This window comes from Pseudopodoces humilis, chromosome 7, assembly GCF_049639895.1.
Source record: "Pseudopodoces humilis isolate 2021_Gansu_Grassland_sample_001 chromosome 7, ASM4963989v1, whole genome shotgun sequence".
Taxonomy (NCBI): domain Eukaryota; kingdom Metazoa; phylum Chordata; class Aves; order Passeriformes; family Paridae; genus Pseudopodoces; species Pseudopodoces humilis.
The window spans coordinates 55,066,195-55,084,767 of record NC_142206.1 but is presented as its reverse complement, the minus strand read 5'-3'; the positions used below and the strand labels follow the sequence as shown (position 1 = coordinate 55,084,767).

Genomic DNA, 18,573 nt, shown 5'->3' with positions numbered 1-18,573 from the left:
TCATCTTTGAAGAAAAAAAAAAAAAAAATCAAGTGAATATTCATGGCAGAATTGTGCAATGTTTGACGTAGCTCTAGGGCTGGTCGGGTTGTGCGCCTCGTTACCCAAGAGCCCTGGCACCGGGCGCTGTAGGAACGCTGCTCTGTAGAGGCCTGGGCACGCCTTTTACTGAAATCTGGTAGTTTTGGTCACGGACGGAGTGCGAGTTTATACAAAAAAAAAAAAAAAGAGGGGGGACGGGAGTGGCTGTGGGGTTGGGTCCGGGTTGGCCGGTGGCTCCGAGATGGTTTCAAGGCACCACAGCGCTGCTCCGCCGAGCCCGGCCCGGCCGCTCCGCCATCCCCGGCAGCGCGGGCGGGGCCGCCCCCGGAGCGCCGCGCCGGGGGACGCGGGACTCGGCGGCGCCCGTGTTCCCATTGGGCGATGCTGGTACTAGGCCCCGCCCCCCGGCTCTTCCGGCTCTCTCATTGGGCGGCGCTGCGGGGCCAGCCGTAGCCCCGCCTCCCAGGCTCGTCGGCCAGTCAGAAAATGGTTGCCGGGCAGGTTGAAAGGGCCGCCGGCCAATGGCAGGGCGGGCAGCTGGCGCGCGCGGCGCACGCAGCGCCCCCCCGCGGGAGTCGCGGGCGGAGGGAAGGGCGGAGCGGAGGCTGCCGGGGCCCGGCGGGGGTGGCGCTGCCTCCGCCTCCTCCCGGCCCGAGTCCCAGCCCCGCCGAAGGGAGGGAGCTCGGCCGGCTGCGAAGGAACGGGGGTTCCTCCGCTCCCAGGTGGGGCGCCGGTCGGGAGGCGCCGGGAGGGCGCGGGGCTGGGAGTCGGGGGCAGGGAGAGGGCAGCGGCGGCCGCGGGGTGACAGCCGGACACGGCGGGAGGCCGAGGCGGGGGCGGCGGGACCCCCGCCCGGGGGGGGGGGGCCCTGCCGGTGAGGGGTGGAGGGGCACCCGGCGGTGCGGTGGGAGAGGAGGGGACAGCGGGGACAGGTGGAGCGGATGGCGGGCCCCGGAGTGGTGCGGTGCGGAGGGACTGCGGCCGCGGGGAGCTGGGCTGGGGCCGGGGGCACAGCGGGGCCGGGGTGCGCGCACGGCGGCCGCGGGGAGCTGGGCTGGGCGCGGGGGGAGCGCCCGGAGCGCGGCCGGCGGTGGAAGTTGTTCGCGCAGTTATAATTAGCCCGGCCGGGGTCTGAGCGAGCCGGGCGGAGGAAGGGGGAGGAGTGTAACTTTTCGCAGCTCGGGAAGCCCAAGGTTGTCTCTGGTTACCGCTGCCCACGGCGCGGGGGGGGCGGGACGCCCGCAGGAAGCACCGACGCTCTTTCCACAAAGGCCAAATGGTGGCAGGAGCCGCGGGAGCGGCTGCGGGAGGCGGCAGGAAAGGGCTTTCCCTGAATCCCAGCGGTTCCATCCTGGCACTCCAGATCGCTGCCGCTTGGTAGTTGCGACTTACGTATAAGCTGCAGTTAAATTTTTAATAGCAGGTTTTGTTTGGCTTGTAAACGTGTGGGCTACGAGCAGGTGGATAGAACTGGAAGAGCATAAGATTGGTCTTTATGCATATTGCAGATTAAGCTCGCAAATAGGTGCAGTTAATAATTTCTGCCCTAGTTAGGCCTGGAATTTTTCAAACTGTGTTGGAATGCTCGTTTCTAAAAGCATAGGTAGGAGCCTTATGCAGTAGTTTTCCAGTTTATTTTTGATGTGGCTGAAATTCCGTAGTTCAGGCAGTTAACTGCAATGTGGGAAATACCATTAACATTGAAATGATGCTGTAATCTCAGAATTGTAACTGAACACGTACTAGGAAGGGAAGACAAAAAGTAATCCACTAGAGATATAATTCATAGTGATTTGCAGCTACTCTGTGTCTTCTATAGTTGTTCTTATTTTTTTCCTAACAGATTGTAAAAACTAAACCTAATAACCTTACTTCTTCCTGACACTCAACCCAGTGTGAAATCATACAGGGCAAAAGTCAAAACCTCCACAGTTACTGCTGCAGGAATCCTTTGAAGTATCTAATAGAGAAATTAAATTTGAAAACTTCCTGACTTCATCTCCTTCTAGCAAAATATTGGACTTCTAAAACACAAGTAACACTACTATTTTTTTATCCAGTGCTTCTAATTTTGTTTGGTTCGGGGTTTTTTTAGCTAAGGTGCTAAAATCTAAAACTTTTCAACACTTTACTATGCTTGTTAGCTTTGTTGAAGTTGTTTTAGCATTAAAGAATCCTAAACCTCTAAAACATGTGTTTTTATATCCAGTGTATAGAAAATGCAGTGACTGCACACCTCTCCCTGTGACCTAACAAGTACACTCTAATGAACCTCAATAGTGACCATCTGAAGTCCTGCTGTTTCAAAGCAGATAGGTTATGAATCTTCATTTGTGTCTTTGTCTGGGGCTTTTTTTATTTTCTTGTTTTTGATTATTTACAGATAGCGTGGATATCATTATACTGGGAAGGAAGTCAGCTTCGAGGAGGAGGAGGAGGGAGATGTTAATGTGTTTGTTGCTGTGGGTTAGATTCGGCTTGCTTAGGTCACGGGCGTTTTACTGCTGTTTTACTGCATCTTTACAGTTCCGAGGTTCTGTAAGCGGAGGAGCCCTTTGGTAGCATCAGGCTATGAGTTGCTTTGTAAGATGAACTGTAGGCGTTTACTTGCCCGTCTGTCTGAATGTAAGACTGCCTTTCACTACGTATTATTTTAAGATTTGTAAAATAATGTATGAACTCTTGATTTTGTGATCACGAAGGACTGTGTTTATGCGGATAGTACTGATCCTTGCTCCTGCGGTGCGTTTGTGAGGCGGTTTGCCGTAGCTGGGTCAGGTGTCTGTGTGTGTGATGTGCACAAACAGACATGTCACATCCAATCCTGGCTGCAGGCTGTTAGCCCCTGCAAGGGCTTTAATTCTTGGAATTCGTAACTGTTTGATTCTCCAGGTGGAGGTGAGACCTCAAGAGCATGGATCATGCGATTCCCTCCACATTTCCTAGCCTAGTCCATAGTTTACCGTCACTTCAGCCTTTTTGCATTTCCTAGTTCCAATGCCTTGAGCTAATCCATGATTTAATCCGTGTGGTCTCTAGCCATACTGTGATGTTGCTATATCAGGGGTTTGATGGAAGTGATGCCACACTGAACATTAGACACAATCATAGGACACCTTATCAACTGTCTTCTCATACTGGTTTTATCTATGCTGAAAAAGAGGAAAGTTGGGGAATTAAATAAAAATCAAACTGCTTTTGGAGCCTGTAAGCATCAGGGGATAACTCTGAAATGTAGTTCTTCACAATGCATGGTATTCTCTCTCCTGATTATGTAATTTTGCAGATGATTACAATTGTAAATTGGTGTTTGAAAACCAGAGGACGTAGCAGTGCAAGTCCTTATCCTAAAGTCTAACACTTAGAGGATCAGCATTCTGTAATACTCATTTATGAAAGATAATTTCCACATTCTATGTGTTCACAGGTGAAACTGTTAGGTCCCCTTATTTCAGTGTATTCGTGAATTTTAGGGGGTTTTACCCATATTTATCTGCTTTAATAGAATTTAGGACAAATAATTTCAAAAGTTGTATTGAATTGTGTGCTTAATGCTTCTGGTTTAAAAAAAGTGAAAACTACCACATAGTAATTAAATACTCTGGTTTTGTTTTGTTTTTCCTCTTAAGTCGCATCATCCTACCTCGGTGGATGGCTTGGCCTCTGGGATAGTTCCAGACTCTTGGATGACCACACTTTATGCAAAATCCAGAATCTTCCTGCCTGGACTCCTTTCTGTTTTCTAAGGGTAAATACTTGTATGTTTTTATGAAATTGTTTTTTATGTGCATAGGGCATGTTCTGTAAATGAGCTGCAGATGTTATTTGTGGATTCGAATGGTAAACTGAAATATATCTTTTAAAAATGGGATATGTAATATAAAGTGAGGTAAAAACTCTTTGGTTTGAGTATTCTGAATTTCCATTACTGTTTTTCCTTCATAAGGGGGAATTATTACAATGCAATAAAGCATATTGCTTTAAGATCATGTTTTTCTTGCAAATTGCTTAACTAAGACTTCAGTGTTATGGTAAGATCCACTGTTCAGCTGCTAAAATTGAGTGTTGCAGCAGAGTTTTGTCTTGTGAGAAGGTGGCACTTTGGATACTGAAGCAAAGTTGTGTGCTACAAGAGAAAAGTCAGTGATTTCTGATTTGGTTACTGAAAGAATAAATGCGCATCCTCTATCAGGAAAAGAGCTTTTTTTCTTGTTTGCTTTTACTGTTAATGGTCCATTTTTTTCTGTTAACTTATGGGCATGGGAATTTTTCATATTTAATAAGCTATAACTTTCTTTATTAGTATATCTTTTAGATATACTGTAACCCTAAAACATGTGTCATTGTTATGTAGATGAATGCATCTTGTATCCGTTTGAAGTAAATACAGGATTGGGAGCTGTTCAGTTGACTAGAACAAGCTGTGAAGAGGTCTGTCATAGCATTTCAGCTCTAATGATCCTTTGTCTCTCCAGTGAGATGCTTTGGTAGAACTATGGTGGTTTGGTTCTTGTTGTTTCCTTTATGAGTCTTACGTTCTCATTTAATTATAGTTTAGTTTTATACTATGGGAGTTTCTAGGTTTAGTAAGTCTTGATCATGTATTAGCTTTTGCCAGCTAGTATTGATTCTTAGTTTAAATTATTCCAGGCCCTTCTTCCACTAAAAAAAGAATCTACCCAAAATCCCTGAAAAAACCTTGCTAAACACACTCATTAAAATATACACATGAACTTTAATAATAAATATGGAAAAATATACACAAGTGACAGACAAGAGTGATAGTGGTTTAGTTTGTAGATTTTAAGGATGGAATTTTCTCTCTACTAAGCAGTGGAACCCACTTGTTTTAGCTGTGGAAGATACAGATTGTAACAGAGGAGTTCCTTCTCCAGAGTGAAATGCCATGCTCTGGAACTTAGCTGCCATAGTTTGTAAAGAAAAGCTCTTATCAGTGCTTTGTAAGATGAAATGGGAGTAAGGAACTTAGAAAGATGTCCTTAAGTTCAGGAATTTTCCAGATCCCAATAGACATAACATAAACAGGTTGTTGTGGGGGGGGGGGTTTGAACTAACTTTAAATCAAAGTAAAACTTACTTCCAAGTGCTTCTTAAACATCATTTTCACTCCTAAAATACTTGTGTATGATACAGGTTTATTTTCTACTTCCACACATAGTGAATGACAGTGGGAACGCTATAATTCCAGAATAATTCTGTGGTAAACTCGGTCTTCCTGTCATTCCTTTCCTGTACGTAATGAATGCTGTTCAGGCTAGTCTTACTTTCAAAATGTGGGGAAATCCTTAGGTGTGGGGTTTTTTCTATTTTGTTTTCCCGGTTGGTGTGTGTTTCTTTTTGGGTTTGCTTGTTTTTGTTGGGGTTTCTTGAGCCTGAACAGTACCACATCTTGGTTCTGTGTTCCAGTTGCTTTGTATCAAACTTGGAGCATGTTACAGGTCAGGATTTGTTGACCAAAAAGTTGACATTAAGTCTTCTTTCTTTGAGCAGCTATTTTCTAGTAATTTCTGACTCGTGTGAAGAAGTTGTTGCATAGGAGTTTAGGTATGGGAGTAAGCTGGTAAGACTGCACTCCTCCCTGTATGCACACTTTTAGTCACTTGTGCCTTCTCCAGCAGTTACTCATCTTGGCTAAACTGGGGCAGGGCTGGGGGGATGGGGAGGCAATGGACTTAGACACATTTTTGTATACTTGGAAGTATTTTCAGGTCTAAACTGCTTTTTACTTTGGTGTTTCCTAAGGCATTTAGTCCTTCCCTCACTTGCTGTGGGTAACAGCCAAGATGTAGTGTGGGGATGTCTAGCACTTGCTGGGGACCCCAGGTCAGAGGTGTTCTGTGTGCTCTGACAGCTTACACTATTATGTAAGGCATGTCCAAGTGATCAGCACTAAGCCCGGATGGGAGGAAGGGATTTGTGCTGTGTCTGTTAACTGCACCTTCAGCCTTTCCATTTTCTTGTGCACTTTCTTCTACACGAAATACAAGCCAGTAGCCAGCCCAGCACTTAAATTAGAGCCGCTCAAGAAGTTGTGTTGCCTTAAAATGTGTGTTGGGTAGGGGAAGGATTATCATTAAAAATAGTGTGCAGCATACATCAGATAATTCTGGGAAACAGCCCTAGCTGCTGGGGTGTTTGTCTTCCTTTGCACTTCCTGCAGATAGATGTGCTCTTGTGAGATGTGTCTGTGGAAGAGAGGGGAGAGCAGAACACCAGGAAATCAGTCAGCCTTGTTCATTCACTAATACAGCTCTACAGCCCAGAGAGACTTCTGTCTGTCTTTACTCCTTAACACTTACGAGACAAAGGAGACTTTGAAAGGGAATTGCCCAAATTACAATAGCAAGGAGTCTCTAATTTTGATTTTAATACCTAAGTTGCATTATTGCAAACTGGACAGGCAGCTTTCACTCATGAGGTGCTTACACACCTGCAAAGCTGGTATTTTTGTCCTGTAAAGAAAAAGTAGTATTTCACTTTGAGTCTTGATTTAGACTTTATTTAGTCTTGCTCTGAAAGATACAGCAGTGTGGCTGTACAGAAAGGGTAAAGCAAGTTTGAATTTAATAATACTTTAAAAAAAAATGCCAAAAGAAACCACTATGAATTAAGTTATCTTTACCTGCATAGTGAAGGGCAGGTACTTAATTGATGATCTTGCTATTTAAACATATTTAGTGGTAAATAAATAACTGTTGTGTAGTTTAATAAAGTGCTTGTTTTGTGCATGAAAAGTTCATGTTCTGATGATACTAATCATGGCAGTCATGTTTGATACACTCATTATTTTTGTAGCTCTTCTCTGCTAAAAATTAAGGCTCTGTGAGGTCCTGAGTTCTAAACATTGTTGAACTTCTCTCTTTAGTTCTTCTCCCTCATCTTCCAAAAAAGTTTTTAAGTAGTAGTTTGCCCAGATAGAAGTAATTGAGGGTTTTCACATGTTGCATTATTCCTTGAGAGTGTTCCCAGCTGTACTTCCCCACCATGTGTCAGTGGCAGCTGCACTGTCAGACCGTGTGACAGATGGAGCTGAAATGGTGGCACGGGCCCCGTATTGTCCACAACACGTTGCAATGTGAGTTTTTCTTGGTAGCCTGGAATGTTTCTTCTGAGTAGCTGCACCCTGACCAGGCCTGTTTGTTTGGTATTGTGTGGATTTGCCAACCAGGGACGGGCCTCTTTCCCTCCCAAGTTTTTTCAAACCCTCGTATGGTGTAGGATTACAGTGCTTGGATACTTCTTCCCATCTTAGCAGGGAGGAGTTGCTATGAAATGTCCTCCATGGAGGACTGGAAGGAGCTGGGGAACATGCTGTCAGGGCAGAATTTCTACATAGACTCCATTGCAGTTCAGTGATGTGAATAGAGAGTTTGGTATTCCCAAATACTGGGTTCACTTTGCTTCCTTTTCTCTACATCTGAAAAATTATTTTCATTACAAAAGAGTTCTGCCATAAACAACCTGTGGCTCAGTTTGCATTACTATAATGAAAGAGGATGAGAAAATGCCAGGAAAAAAGTTGAGATGTGTTGCTCCTCATTGTTCCTGTTTTTTTCATGACAAAAGATTCTAAAATAGATCATCTGAATGGAAAAAAAAATTCTGTTGTGGAACTTTTTCAAGTTCAAAAAAGGGTGGCTTGGAGCTTGCTGCTTTTATAACTGATCAGCTAAGTACGGACCTCACATTTGAAGTTGGCATAAACTTTTAAATTTTTTTCAGTTTATTTACTTAAAAATTACAGAGTTATCAGATTGGCACATCCCAAAATCCTGTTAGTTGATCCAATTTTTTGAGATGTGAGTAGGTTCCTGGAATTAGGCTGGAGTAACAGTTTCTGGAGGCTGTGCTTTAGTGTGCCCAGACTGTGCTGCTGCGCACTGGCTGTGCCCTCGTGTCAGCCGATGGAAGGGCTGACACTGCTCCTCGTCTGAGCAGGCAACTGGGGGTTTGTGTGTGCATGGCTGCTTGTTTGCCCTGCTGCCAAAAATTAGAGTGGAGTAAGCATTGTGTAATTAAATAATGCCATCAGCATCTTCTGCTGCAAAGTAATGCTGTGAAAGAGAGCATCTGACTGTGAATTTTGGGTTTGGGATGAGATGTCAATATGCAGCGCTCTGGAAGAACAAGCTGCTTAGAAAATACACAGTAGTTTGTTAAAGATCTGATCCTGTCAGAAATTCTTGTGTTAGAAAGTGAGGCAAAGGGCCTGATAAAATGTAGATTAGCTGCTAACAAAGGGGCTTTGTGTCTTTTGTAGGTCAGCAGCTGAGTGTGTTTGACAAGAACTGAAATTTAATGTCTCCTGTAGCAACCGTGACACTAGTCATTTTTAAATCCACCGTACCAATGGTACTCTGGTTTTTATTAGCCTTCTCCAAATTTTTGTATAACCTCTGAAATCATCTAGCTCCTGGCGGGAGAGTAGGGGATCCTTCCTGTTAGGAAATAAATTAGTGTTAGACAGAATTTTTAAAATGTAAGGTAGTACTATGTTTGTTTATTTTAAAAACACATCTTGGAAGTGGGGAGTATGTTTAAGTAGAAACATTTTGAAGTTGGAGCAAATAGTGTTTCTGGCACTTCATTTTTACAGTCAGGTGCTGTCATGCTCAAGCATTGTTACATGTTTCTAAAATGCTCTGGGACAAATTTTATTAAGGAAATTTGAGGAATGAAAAGAGGGGTGTCTGCCTATACGAGCATGAAGTATTTAGTCTAACTAGGCTACTGTTTGAACTGAAAAGTAAAATGTCGTATTAAGTTGTTTTTGTGAAATTATACATCCTCACATACCATGGTCTCTTTGTTCTTTAAACTTCCTTACAGAATTTAATTTTTGAGATGTTAGAAATTAACATAATTCATATAATTCAAAGAGATAAGAATAGTATTTCCTGTGTGTCTAACAAAGTATAAATTTGTATTAAAAAAAAAAATAAAAGCAGTAAATTATCAAAACAAAGCATTCTGAATGTATGAAATGTCAGAATTGCTGTTTCTTGCATGATCATAACTTCATTCCCTTATGGATGTGAATTTTGGTCTGTTTAATTGAGAGAAAAAAATAAAAAACAAACAAACCAACCCCACTAGTGTGCAGTGTATGTGAGTAATGGTGCTTAGTGAAGAAACAACCATTTTGATTCATAATTTTTGTTCTTATGGTGATGCTATGAGGTAATGCCTGAGGTAGTACACATTTAAATGCTACTTAAAATGGAGACTTCACAATTTCATTGTGAGTTTAGGATTTGCATAAATGATTGTCTTCACGACGAGAGTTGGTATGTATAGGAACAGTCTACTTACCCTGCATAAATGTGGTTTTCCATAGATTGTGTCAAAAATTATCAGTTACAGTATTGTCAGTGGTTTGAGGATCCTTGACACACTCACTGCCTCCCCAGAATACTTTGTTATTATATTTTGTGCCTGAACTTTGTATCCAGATTTGTTCTGATTTTGTTGCAATGCAGTGCTCGGTACTGGCTGTGTCTGTTTGCTCTTAATGGGGTGCCCGAGTGGGAGAGCCATACATGATCAGTGTGGGAAGATGACTCAGGTGAACAGGCACACCACATCCAGAAACCTTCTGGTTTTTAAAGAGATACAGCTGGTGCTGTGCCAGTTTAGCAGAAAACTTCAGAGAAAATCAGAAGTTCAAAGATAGCAGCAGTGGTAAAATAACAAGTAATTAAAGTTTGTTGCTGTTTCAAGAGTGACTACGTTAATGAACTGAAGATAGTCCAGACTACTCCCTGCTAGGTTAAAATGCAGTCCTAGGACAAGCTGAATTTCATCTAGGTAGTGTCCTTACAAAAAGAAAGTGTGTACTGTTGATAAGTCTGACACCTAAACTGCTGTAGCAGCTGTTTTCTCTCCTGTGTCTTGCTGAGGAGGATGCACTGCTTGCTTGCTTTCTGTTCCTCCAGAGGAGCAGAGTTCTCCAGCAGCCTTGTCTGGGCAGATGGATGTATCCATGGAGCCCTGCCATGCTCCCTGCAAATCTGGAGAAATCCTGATAGTAAAAGAGGCTTTATCCTGCTGCCTTCTCCTTGTCCCCAAAAGTCTAGCGACAGGCTAGCAGCTGGCAGCTGCGACCATCAGCTGAGCTATTGCTGGCAGCATCCAGTGCTCACATGAAAAGGAAGTTGGGAGGCCCTCGGCAGCATGCAGGGTCTGGATCATTGTGCTTGAAGGATCTGCCCTTAATCTGCCACTGGTGTCTAATTTATGATTGCTTAATTTTTTTAATAGTTTGGGAACAAGGTGTCTGTATTCATGGACACTTTAGGATGTGTGTAACTAAGATTTTACCAGTGTTTTCTGTACAGAGTATACTCCTTTTCTGTGTTTTTATGAGTGATTGCATAGGGCTTCTTGCCCCTGATAAAAAACTCTTTAGGCTTGGGATGGTAATTGCAAAGTACCCAAGCAGGTATTTCTTTGGATCACTTATATTTTAGATGTGTGTGTGTGTACAGGTTTTTGTACCACATTGTTCTAGACCTACTCTATTTCAGTGCAAGAGCACACAAAGCAGAATGAAAGCAACTAAATTCTAATTTTTTCCTAACTATTTTACCAAAATTGGTTACCTTTAAAATGCTGTCTGATACCTTCCTGCCTGATGTTCTTACTGTGAAGCCAGTAGCAGGTTGTGAACCAGCAGCCATGAGCACCCATTGTCTCTCTGTAAGCTCAGTAGCCCAGCCAGATTTCCTCCTGCATTTAACCAAACTACCAAGCTGTGGAATGCATTTAAGGATCCCATGGGAGGCCCTGCTGTAAAACAATTGTGGGTCACCAGAGAAAAAAAGAGAAGAATCAGTCCTACATAGAGTTCTGAGAGACACTGAGCAAGACATTAGAATGCCTTAATGAGATTAAAATGGGTGTTGAAAACTAGCTTGGAATCTTACCTGCTGTACTCAAGAATTAATGCTCAAATGGAAATGATGAAATATTCTGTAGAGTTGTTTGATCCTTAATATAAGCATCTATTTCATGTGGACAGTCAGATATACTTAGAAGTATTTAGCTTTTTTAAAAAAGCTAAATGTTTTCTGTTTAGAAAAAAAGTTGCCATGAAGCAATATAGCTGGAAAGTGCATCTTTTCAATGGAAATCATGTTGGGTAGGATTTCTTTCTGTCTCTTGATATTCTGTGACATCAAAAGTCTAAGCTAACCAATACATTTTGCATTACTGGGTTTTCAGAATTGTCTATTGGGCCTGCTCAAGGTTAATTCATAATTTTTGTCTTGCAGGTTCATGTTGGGGAGAGGCCTAAAGCGCAAGCTGAGTGACTATGAGGAGAACATGGCTGGTCTCTCGAGTGCCTTTGATTCCAGTCGAGGTCTGCCCTACCCACTCAAGAGGCAGCTGGTGCTCAACATGTGCCTCACCAAGTTACAGACGTACAAAATGCTGGTGGAGCCCAACCTGCACCGCTCCGTCCTCATCGCCAACACCGTGCGGCAGATTCAGGAGGAGATGAGACAAGAGAGCAACCAGCAGCCAGTGAATATCTGCCCTGGCATTGCTCCTGCCTCTCACAGCTACACAGGGATGGAGTCACCTGGGATTTCCCTTCAGTTGCCTTCAGGTGTTGGTCAGCAGGAGTCTCACTGCTGTGACCTGCGGTCTGTAGAAGACCCGATTGAAAACAGCCTGCTGATCGTTTCAGACGATGACATGTCATCTGCTATTTCATCTATTCTGAAGGATTTAGACTTCGTAGAAGATATAAGCCCACCTACTTGTCTGGTTCCTACTGGAGATGACCAGCCAAAGTTTCCAGAAAATACTGGTCTGAAACTAGAAGATGATAGACAGGATTTGAAGGGAGCTGAATGTGTGTTTGGTTCCTTTGAGATTTCAAATTCAACCAGTTACTTGAAGGATTTGGCAATAGATGACATATTTGAAGATATTGACACTTCAATGTATGATTCAGACTTCTGTTGCCCTCCCCTGATGCCGCCCAGATCACCATCTCTCACTACAGAAGAACCATTGAAAACCTTCCCATCGTGTAATTCTTCTTCAGCCAACAACATTCAGATATGTAGAACAGATCTGAGTGAGTTGGACCACATCATGGAAATTCTTGTTGGATCCTGATACTTGTTTTACCCAAAGATACTTTTAAACTGCCACTTTCATTTGGTTTCAGGATAAAAGCCACTGGAATAGTTGTAAAGAATTCTTTAAAAAGCAAACTAAATAGTAATTTGTCCATAGTAGGATTTTCTAAATAATTCCAAAACTTATTAACCAAAAAAGTGGCAGATTTTTTTTTTTTTTTTAAAAATTTATTTATCAGAACTGTGCAATCATCATTTTCCTTCCAGGGTGTTTGCGGAACAATGGCACATACCCTCTTCACCCCTCATGCCTCTTTCAATAAACTTTTTTATGTGCAATTTTTAATTTGACAGAAGAATTTACATGCAAAGCAAATTTCATGTGAGGTTATCTTTTACAAAGCCTCCACTTTATTTTTAATATCAGAGTCTATGCCAAGCTGGCATCTGTCAAGTTGCAGAGTTAGATTGTGTGGATTGCAGACACGTTACTAGAGATGGGTATATTTTAAAAATGAGACACGCTTTGCTTTCTTTTGGTCAGAAAAGCAGATCAAGACACTTACCAACAAAGTCTCTTGCATTTTCTAAAGCATTCAGAACTATTTATTTTTGTAAATTTTATAGTCTTTCTACATTTTACTACGTTATTTCATCATAGTTCAAATATAATGGACTTCTAGTTGGATGTGTTTAGCACTACCTCTGAGCTGAAATGCTTTAACTCTTTCCAGTGCTTCATCTGAGACTGCAAATCTTTTTGTTTCTGTTTCTTTCTGGGGGAGAGTACTTCTAACTCATTAAGTTGATCCTTTGACAGTGACCTAGCTGATTTGTGAAATCAAGGGTATTCAATGTTTAAAAACTTTTAAGTATTTACAAATTAATTTATATGTAGATTGTGCAATTTAACATTTTTCTGTCAGTATTATGTGCTTAGATTTTGAATAATCTTGGCGTTCTTTAAATTAAAACTTACTATGTACAGGTAGCTTTTTATTCTCTTTTGGAAAACACTGTCCTTCAACCCTGCTTTCACTACAAATTTTAAGATTATTTTTATGTGCAATATTATTTAAAAAGATACACGTTTTGTATACCTGGCATTTTGGGAAGAAACGCTTCAAACTTAAAACCTCTAGCACCTTTGGAGGATACTCAGCCAACATTTCTGCATCCTTTCAGAAACCAAGCTGAGAACACTGAGAACACATCACCCACTGCTGTGACAGCCCCTGAGCACCCGTGGGGCTGTGGGGAGTCAGTGCTGGTGGCTCTGTCCCTCCCAGAGGCTGGGGTCACCTGGGCTCTGGAACCCTGGAGCTGCTGTTCTGGGTGGGGCAGGGCTGTTTTTATACAGCTAGACAAACACCCTGCTCAGCCAGAGATGAGATTTGCAGTGAGAACTGGTTTTCATCAGGCAGTTTGGGTTCTGTGTTTCAGCCTGAACCAAGGTCTAGATCGATCCCTGCTACCGTCTTCTGAGTTTCACACTTGCACATTGCTTTTTGGTTTGGGTTTTATTTTTTTCTTCCTTTTTTACTTAAAAAACTTTTACTTGGTTCTTGAAAGCTGCAGCACCTGTCTTGGAAACTTGCAGTTGTAAAACCTTTGCTTTGGTTTCTTGTATTTTTTTGGTTTCTGTTGTTCTGCTGAGACTTCTTATGAATGGCGCGTCGGCAGAGGGAAAAAATGTCGCCTGTGTGTTGCATCTCCCAGAAGTTGAAATCCTGACCCTGTTGAAGGGGCCAGGGTGTCACCTGGTATTTCTAGTCTTAACTGATGCTGTGGCACACCTACCTTGCACGGAGATCTCCATATTTTACTGTGACTCTCTCGGTTAACAGCTAGCTGCCGACATAATTTGGTGTCCCAGGCCAATGGAGAACCATTTCAGGTCACATCCTCGCAGCCATTAGGTTGTTTAGCAACCGAAGGGTATAAATGTATTTATATGCATATATTGTATTGATTCTAATATAAAACTTCTGATCTAAAGCATTTTGAATTGCTGGATAAAGGGATTTGTTTGAAGAGTGTATAAGTAGTTCTTGAAGAGGTACAGCTTCAGAATGTACACAGATTGTGCATTGTTTATAGACTACTCTGGCTTTTCCTCAGCCTCTACTTTTGTATTAAAAATATGACTGAATAAATCCTTGAAATATTAAGGGCCTTCTGCACTGTGATGACACAGAGATGCGGTTAAAAAATGTCTTTAAATTCAGTGATGAGGGATAAAATAAAAAGACTGCATCTAATCTCTTTTTGCATATGAAAATATGGAATGTTACTATGCAGTAAAGATATTTTGGTATGAAAATAGTATCATATAGCAAATAGTGAACACTTAATAAATACACTTACCTTGCAGTCTCTCCAGAAACAGAAGACAACTTGCTTTTCAACATTTATGTACTAAAGTTTTTTGTATACTGCAGCAAAAGATTCAATTGTTGGTAGATCTTTTATCAACAATTCAAAATGCAATTTTTGTACAAGTCCTGGCTACAGAGCTCTGTTTCTAATTGGTTGCTTGTGTCACAGTGCCAAGACCATGAGCTGGTGTGTAATGCAGTTCGGTTATGTTTGGAATTATGTGCAAAGGGAAGTTTAATTTTTAAATATGCACAAACTAATTTTAAAATCCTTCCATGTAAAATGAAGTTAGAGGCTAGTTGTGGTGGACCTATTTATTGTATGTTTGGAAATAAAAGCCACAGTTTTGCATTTAAACCAGTTATATTTTTGAGCCTTCAGTATGTGAGTGTTTTAAAACAAAGCATAAAAATAATCTATTTGCCACCTTTTCTTTGGTCTTTCACTCAAAGACATAACATTTTCCCTAGGCATTTGTACCTTTTTTCTTTCTCCACATGCCTTCTCTCCCCCATCCTTTGTCCCTAGAAATCCTAAACACCTTACAAACCTGTCCAGAAATTGCACAGGCCAGGCCCCATAACAGGGTTCCACAGGAGGTTTCCACATACCCTGGAGGAGGGATTCCTTTAGGGAAGCACCACAACTTGAGTTGGCTGCCTCCAAAGAGGGACTGTGAACACTGAAATTCCTGGGCACTTACGCCTATAACAGTAATAACAAAATTAATTCAGACCATTAAGGATAATAAGGTCTGGGCTCTTCATGATGTTGGTTCCTCCATTGCTCAGTGGTTGCTGTCTTACACAGCATCTCATCCTCCCATCCTGGGAGCCTGAGACTGCAGTTCAGGATTCGGAATCTTCTAATAATGTTACACTCATTTTCCACAATCCATAGGTTTTCTCTACTCTAGCTACTACTATCTAAGCTGCAGCTTTGCTCTGGCTCTTAAGTTTTCACTAAAAAGCATTACACCCTCACAATCCCTTTTGAAGAAAGGATGGCCCACAGAGCGTTCTTCCAGCCGGAGGGGCAGGGAGATTCCTGTTGGGAACAGGTGCCAGTGTTTTAGCACTGAGCTGTCCTCTGGGCTTTGTCTCCAGTGCCCTGTGAGTGCTCCCAGTCCCTGCAGTTCTCCATGTCCCTTCAGGGGTTGCTGTGCCTGAAAGCATGTGTTACATGCAAGTGTCCTTGACACACATAGTGTGACTCTCCAGACCTGTGTGCTTGTCAGACTGGACAGGAGCCCTGCCACTCTGGGCTAGTGAAAGGCAGCTTGTACAAATCCAACCGGCAGCTTCAGGTTTAGAGGTTTCCTCTTCTGTTGTAGACCTCAAAAATGAGATCCTGACCCTTCTGCAATGAACTTCCAAGGTTTAAATTGAGGCAAAATCACCATTTCCCCTCATTTTTAAGTGTTTAAATAGAGATGAACATCTTTATGTGCCATGTTAAGAATTGCATCAAGTTCCCTCCATTTTAAGGGGAAAAACGTTCATCTCGTACAGACTGAGGCATAACAGCACTCTCCAGCAGCCTTCACTGATGAGGCTGCACTGGCTGATGCTTACAGTCTTCCTCCTCCCTTTGTCATGAATCCTGCTGACCACAGTGTGAAAAGCACAGCTCTAGAAGGAGCTGCACAGAAATCCAGTGGTGCGAGCACGGTGCCATCAGCTCTGGGACTGATTCATTCCTGAGGAAGCCACTATGGATGCTGCAGCACAGAGCTGAGCCAGTGCCCGTGACCTGGGAAACACTGCCTTTCAAGGGTGTGCTGCAGTTCAGTGTTTTTAAGAAAATATTTTTGAAGCTTTCAGAGCAAGCTGAGACTCTTTAAAGGTGGTGTAGGCTTTCATACACTTGCATCGATTTTAGTCACGCTGAAAGATCTGAACTTAAAAGCACTCAGAGCAGCACAGCTCAGCGCAGTGCTGCTTCAAACAGCTGGCTGGGGAGGTCTGGGTGCTACCCAGAGTGCTCTGTCCAGCTTTGTCATCCGTGTGCTGGAAGTAACACTTTAAAAGACTAATTTTCCAGCACAAACAACAGGAAAATACACCAAATTAAATAAACTATCCACTAGTTCTATGAGAAAGATGAGTTATAAATTAGTGGAAAAACTAACTTTGAACTGCTTAAAATCAATGTTAGAAGTGAGGCATTAAGCTCTGAAGATGCAGAAGTGTGTCTGTAGAAGTGTGTGTTAATAAAGCAGATGTTTGGGGAAGCTGAAGGATTTTTGGCATTTCAGGATTTGCCCAGCATTCACAGGCATCTCGCCTTGATTGAAAAACACAAAAAATGTTGCAACTTCATTCCATACATTTTTCTCTCATCAGGGCCTGCTTATCCCACCCAGCAGAGCACTAAGCCAGGCTGGCTGTGATCTGGCATCCAGGCTGTGCTGTGGGAGGCAATTTAGGAGGTTCTCACACATATTTCAATAGAAGGGTCAGAAACTTTTTCTCTTTTTAATCTTCCAGAGCACATCTGGAAAGTTAAACTTGGATCCACTGGGAAATTTGGGAGTTTACAATTAATTTGAAGGTAGCTCAGTTTTAGCCAAATTCCCCTTGCTGTCTTAACTGGAGTAGGAGTACTCCAGAAAGTCCCATTTTTTAAACTATTAAAGCTGATTTTCATCATTAAAAAATACCAGAGTGCTTTTAAATCCTGCAATGACCTTGCATTTTGAAAAAAAAACTTTCACCTTTACAAGATTTCTTTCATTTGTTTTTCACTCCATCTTCTGCATATGCAACCAATGGTGGGCTTATAGTATGGTTAGAATTCATCCTGGAGGCTGACTGTCCCACCCTCTTTTTCTTGATTATTTTTTAATTACTAGAATAAATCAAATTCCACATTTTAGAACATGCATTGACAAATTTTCAGTCTTTCACAATGAAGTTGGTTTGAGGGGTTTTTTTGCAAAGGGATGTTTACAGCATTCCTTCCACAAAGGAAGCAGTTCAGTAATTACACTGCTGATGGGGACTTTGTAAAACTTTATTCTATGGGTGTATTTTCCCTCTAATCCCATCAGAAGAAAGAGGCATTGCTGTCCAGCTCTTCTGTCCAGAACTCCTGCCTTGCTCTCATTTTCACCTTTCCAAAATCCTAAGCAAATATCAGAAGTCTGTGGTATTTCCTTTCCGCAAACGCAGAGTACAGTAACGCGTTTAGTTCATCAAAACTCAGGATTTCAGAGCTGAGAGCTCGTAACCAAGATGAGAAACGGTGAAATTCGTAGCTTAAAAGGTGCTGAGGTACAAAGTGGTGTCTCCTGCGTGCAGCCCTTGCAGAGCAGACAGCGGTGCCTCTGGGCCACAGCGTGTGCTGCCACGCTGGGCTGCCTGCCAGGGACAGCAGGAGGAGGAAATGACTCAAGGAACCCAACGGGCACTGCTTGTGCAGAACACGTCAGAGGCGCTTCCGGCACCCCTCGTTCCCCAGGATAACCACGGAAGGCGAGGCTACGTTTTTACTATGAAATGTGCCTGAAAATGGTTGGCTGCGCTTTGGTTGGTCTCCCTGACAGAGTCCAGTTTTGTCTTTGCGGGTACCCCCAAATGTGCCGGTAGTGTCCAAATTCCGGTGGGGGCTGGAGGGTTGCCAGAACTCCCCAGCCTTGAAGCTGAATTGATTTACATTGCCATTCAAATTTTGCTAGGCTTTTCCCCTGGGGTGGTGAATTTGTTCATCTCAGATTGGAAATGGGAGGTACAAGGTCCCTCAGTTGTCTTATGCAGCCAGTGCTGACAGGCAGTGAGGGCTCAGGTGGCCCAAAGCATCTGTCCAAAAGAGAAAGACCTGCAAGGTGGAACCCATCACCTTTGGAACCCCAGTAGTTTGCTCCCCTGCTGAATCACAAATGCTGAACCCTTTTTTCTTTCCATTCTGTACCTTGGACAGGGCTGTAAAATCTGCTAATAAGAGGGAAAGATGACATACGCATCCTTCTCCCAGAGTAACAGTGCAAAACATTTTTTCAATACATTCATCCAATGCTCACAAAAGCAAAGGCAAAATA

General features: G+C 42.6%; 1 protein-coding gene across 7 annotated transcripts; it reads left to right on the top strand.

Moving 5' to 3' along the window:
* Positions 1-627: 627 nt before the first annotated feature.
* Positions 628-14,898, top strand: LOC102103907 (SERTA domain-containing protein 2-like). Of its 7 annotated transcripts, none has more exons than XM_014250020.2 (5): positions 689-764; positions 2,252-2,358; positions 2,569-2,667; positions 3,672-3,790; positions 11,337-14,898. In XM_014250020.2, exon 5 carries the CDS (start codon positions 11,341-11,343, stop codon positions 12,190-12,192), a length of 852 nt encoding a protein of 283 aa, XP_014105495.1. In that variant the 5' UTR covers positions 689-764; positions 2,252-2,358; positions 2,569-2,667; positions 3,672-3,790; positions 11,337-11,340; the 3' UTR covers positions 12,193-14,898. The 7 variants fall into 7 exon arrangements, with proteins under 7 accessions (XP_005520130.1, XP_014105497.1, XP_014105495.1 ...); XM_014250021.2 differs by lacking the exon at positions 689-764 and adding an exon at positions 1,100-2,077; XM_014250022.2 differs by lacking the exon at positions 2,252-2,358 and having other exon boundaries at positions 636-764.
* The last annotated feature ends 3,675 nt before the right edge of the window (positions 14,899-18,573 follow it).